The sequence below is a fragment of the Juglans microcarpa x Juglans regia genome, chromosome 4S, assembly GCF_004785595.1.
Source record: "Juglans microcarpa x Juglans regia isolate MS1-56 chromosome 4S, Jm3101_v1.0, whole genome shotgun sequence".
NCBI classification, from domain to species: Eukaryota; Viridiplantae; Streptophyta; class Magnoliopsida; order Fagales; family Juglandaceae; genus Juglans; species Juglans microcarpa x Juglans regia.
Genome location: NC_054601.1, coordinates 12,414,682 through 12,418,848, shown reverse-complemented (window position 1 = coordinate 12,418,848; position 4,167 = coordinate 12,414,682). Strand labels below are relative to the sequence as shown.

General features: G+C 41.9%; 1 protein-coding gene across 1 annotated transcript; it reads right to left on the bottom strand.

The window, feature by feature from the left end:
* Positions 1 to 1,659: 1,659 nt before the first annotated feature.
* LOC121262051 lies at positions 1,660 to 3,948 on the bottom strand. Its single transcript, XM_041164485.1, has 3 exons — positions 3,260 to 3,948; positions 2,905 to 3,039; positions 1,660 to 2,125 (listed from the first exon to the last, which is right to left on the bottom strand). The coding sequence occupies exons 1-3, from the start codon at positions 3,946 to 3,948 to the stop codon at positions 1,660 to 1,662; spliced, it is 1,290 nt and encodes a 429-aa protein (XP_041020419.1).
* Between the last annotated feature and the right edge of the window lie 219 nt (positions 3,949 to 4,167).

The window sequence follows — 4,167 nt, the reverse complement described above, 5'->3', positions numbered from 1 at the left end:
GAATAGTGGGTTGAGGTGTTATATGTGCGGCTAGGGCTAGCCACTTCTTCCAGTCTTTCGGTCTGTCACTTGTAAAACACCTGAGATAACACTCAAGGCTTTTGTTGACCACCTCAGGCTGACCATCCGTCTGAGGTTGGTAAGCTGAGCTCAACAGCAATTCTGTTCCACATAACCTAAATAATTTTGACGAAAATTGGCTTGTAAATACTAGGTCCCTATCACTAACTATGGTTTGGGGAAGTCCATGTAGCTTGAACACATTTTCCATGAATACTCTGGCCACCTTCAAATTCGTGTAAGGGTGGTGCAAAGGTAGGAAATGAGCATATTTGCTCAACCTATCCACTATTACCATTAGTTCGGTGTACCCTTCAGATGGTGGTAATCCTTCCACAAAATCCACACTTATATCTTCCCAATTTCTCTCTAGTATTGGAAGGGGTTGTAGCAGACCTGCATGATGAAGTGTTTCAACTTTGTTCCTCTGACATGTGTCACACTCCCCGATGAAGGTCTTGACATCCTGTCTCATGCCAGGCCAGTAAAACTCCTTTTTTACTCTTGAATAGATTTTGAATACCCCTGTGTGGCCCCCTAATGGATTGTTGTGATACTGTTGCAGGATTTGCTACTGGAAGGGTACCAGTGTTCCTAGATGAAGTCTCCCCTTGTAAATGAGGAGGTCATTTCGGAGCTGGTAATGAGAAGGGTCCAAGGCCCCCTGATGGTAGTTGCACAAGAGCTCCTGCAACTGGGGGTCTTAAGGGTAAGTCTTCTTTAATTCATCTATCCACTTGGCTTGTAACATACTTATAGCCTGTATGGTTGGTTCATTGCATGATTGGGTTGGTTTCTGGTTGGTTTGGTTGGATGGATTGGGACTTGGTGGAATTGGTGAAGTGTTTAGGTTCTGTGTTGTTTGGTGGAAACCTATTTGGGGTAAAGGACTGTTTGGGTTATTTATGGTTGGTAGTCTTGATAGTGCATCTGCAACAGTATTTGTTTTCCCACTTTTGTATTCCACCCTAAAATCATACCCTAACAACTTAGAGACTCACTTTTGCTGAGCTGGAGTTCCTATCCTCTACTCTAGCAAGTGTTTCAAGGCCTGCTGGTCAATACGAACCTTAAAAGATTGTCCTAACAAGTAATGCCTCCATTTTCTCACTGCCATAACCAGTGCCAACAATTCTTTCTCATTAGTGGATAGGTTCAAGCTCTTCCCTTTAAGAGCTTGACTTAGATAAGCTATGGGTTGCCCCTCCTGCATAAGTACAGCACCTAGCCCCTCTCCCGACGCATCACACTCAATAATGAACTGTTTAGTAAAATCTGGTACCTTTAAAACTGGCGGATTCATCATGGCTTGCTTAAGTTGATGAAAGGCTTGTAGAGTTTTGTCATTCCAATGAAAGGAAATTTTTCTGAGCAAGGCTGTGAATGGTGCTGCTATCATGCCATAACCTGTACAAACTTACGATAATAACCGATTAGACCCAAAAAACCTCTTAAGGCTTTTAGATTAGAGGGGACTGGCCATCCTTGCATAGCTGCAATCTTCTATGGATCTGCCTTCACTCCTTCTTTAGAAATAAGATGTCCCAAATACTCCACTTCCCTGCTTCCAAATGTGCATTTAGATGCCTTAGCATAAAATTAGTGAGACTGCAGAATCTCCAAAACAATGCTCAAATGTTGTAAATGGTCCTGTAGTGTCTTGCTGTAGATTAGAATATCATCAAAGAATACTAACACAAATTTTCTTAGATAATGTCTAAAAACCTCATTCATTAACCCTTGAAAAGTTAAAAGAGCATTGGTGAGGCCAAAAGGCATCACCAAGAACTCGTAGTGACCCTCATGAGTCCTAAAGGCAATTTTGTGTATATCCCCTAGGTACATTCTGATTTGGTGATAACCAGAACGTAGGTCCAATTTAGAAAAAAAGTCTGCCCCATAAAGCTCATCCAAAAATTCATCTATGTTAGGTATGGGATACTTATCTTTGATGGTATCCTGGTTTAATGCCCTGTAGTCCATACATATTCTCCAGCTCCCATCAGATTTCCTCACCAGCAAAACAGGAGAGGAATAGGGACTTTGACTTCTCCTTATAATCCCACTGTGAGCATTTCAGCAATTAACTTTTCAATCTCAGTTTTCTGGTAATCGGGGTACCTGTAGGGTCTTAAGATTGCTGGCTTAGAACCTTCCTGAAGCTGAATCTTGTGATCATGGCTCCTAGGTGGAGGCAACCCATGTGGTTCAGAAAAGACCACCTCAAAATTATTCACCACCTGTTGTATCTCTAGTTCTGTTTCTTCCTTAGAATTGCTATCTTCCTCCCCCAACATTTGGATCCAGATTCCCCTGAGTGTCCCCTTCCTTAGCTTTAGGTTCTACTCCTCCACTTCCAACACCTTTCTTGAAGGTTGAATCCCTTGTAACTTAGATTCCATCCCCTTGAGAGTAAATTGCGTGGTAAGGTCAAAGAAATTCCACAAAATAGGCCCCAATTTCCTTAACCAATCCACCCATAAAACAACATCACAACCACCAAAAGTTAAGACATACAAAGGAGCTTTAAATTGTAAGTGTTGTACTTGGAGTGAGATTGCCCTATAATAACCTTGGCAAGGAAGGCTATCACCATTAGCCACTTTTACTGCCAGCTGGCTGCTTTCCACTGGTAGTTGTGATTTCCTTGCTACATTTGAATTCACGAAACTATGTGTACTTCCTATGTCGATTAAAATCAAAATTTTTTTATGGTTGATACTACCTTCTACCCTCATGGTTTTTGGAGAAATAGGCCCAGCTAATGCATGCAAAGAAATCTGTAATAACTCCCCTACTTCCTTCCCTTCGGCTGGATTTTCCTCCACCTAGATAACAGCTAACCTTCCTTCCTCTTTCTCTTGTTCCTCCTCCTCCATTTCTATCCCTTCCAGCAGGAACAATTTTGGCTTACTACCTTTATGAGCTATGTGGTACTTGTCGTCAATAATAGCATAAGCCTCTACTCCTTTCCTCCATCTAGGCTTAGGAAATTCTTTTAATAGGAAAGGTATTTCTGCGAGGTGGGTAGGTGGGGTTTGATGGGATTCTTGGTTCTAGTTTGGGTAGAGGTGGGGGTAGTCTAAGGACAGGTGCTGAAGTAATGGGTTTTGGATTATATATGGTATTGGGTGGTAAGTGTCTTGGTGTTGTTCCATGACTCCTCCTGTTTACTTCTTCCTCTTGCAATTTGGCCAACCCAAAGGTGGCTGAAAGGGAGTTGGGTTTGAACACTGTCACTGTGATTTTTAAATCTTCTCTTAGACCACTAATAAAGGTGCTAATTCTAAACTCCTCAGTGGGGCCTCTTATCCTATTAGATAATGCCTCAAATTGGGTTTGGCATTCCTCCACAGTTCTCGTCTGTCTTAATTTAGTAAAAGTCCCAATTGGATCCTCATAAGTAGAGGGCCCAAACCGCATCTTAAGTGCAGTCACAAAATTTTCCCAACCATGGACTGGACTTGAATCCCTTAACCAACAATACCATGGCAGAGCTTTCCCTTCCATGTGAAAAAATGCAATTCGTATTTTTTGATCCTCTAGAGTGCTAAAGCATACAAAACATTGCTCTACTTTAAGTACCCATTCCATCGGCTCAGTACCATCAAACTTTGGAAATTCAATCCTAATGGATCTAGCATGAACACCCCCTCCCCATTCAAATAACGGATTGTTACTAACCTGTCTGTTTGAGGGTCCTCCTGATTTCTGATTTCCAACCATTACTGCTAGCTGTTCATAACTGGCTGCAAGGTTGTTCAACTGCTGCAGCATTGCATCCAGCATTTGTTTTTGTGTTTCTTGTTCTTCTTGCAGGTTTGTTGATTCCCCTTTCAAGGCAGCCACAGCTTCAGTCAATATAGAATGGTGGGTACCTTCAGCCATGGCGCAAGAACGCGGCTCTGAGACCACTGAAACACCACTTGATACGAAGATAGTGCAAAAGAAGATTCATTAAAATGGCTTTCGAGGAGCCGCAACCTCTACAAGAGTTTTCTGAAAAACTATTCTGATGATCATTGATGTAAAATAACTAAATACATAAATAGGGCTCAACTGCTAACCCATGACTCAACTGCTTAACTATGTACTGGCCCACAACTC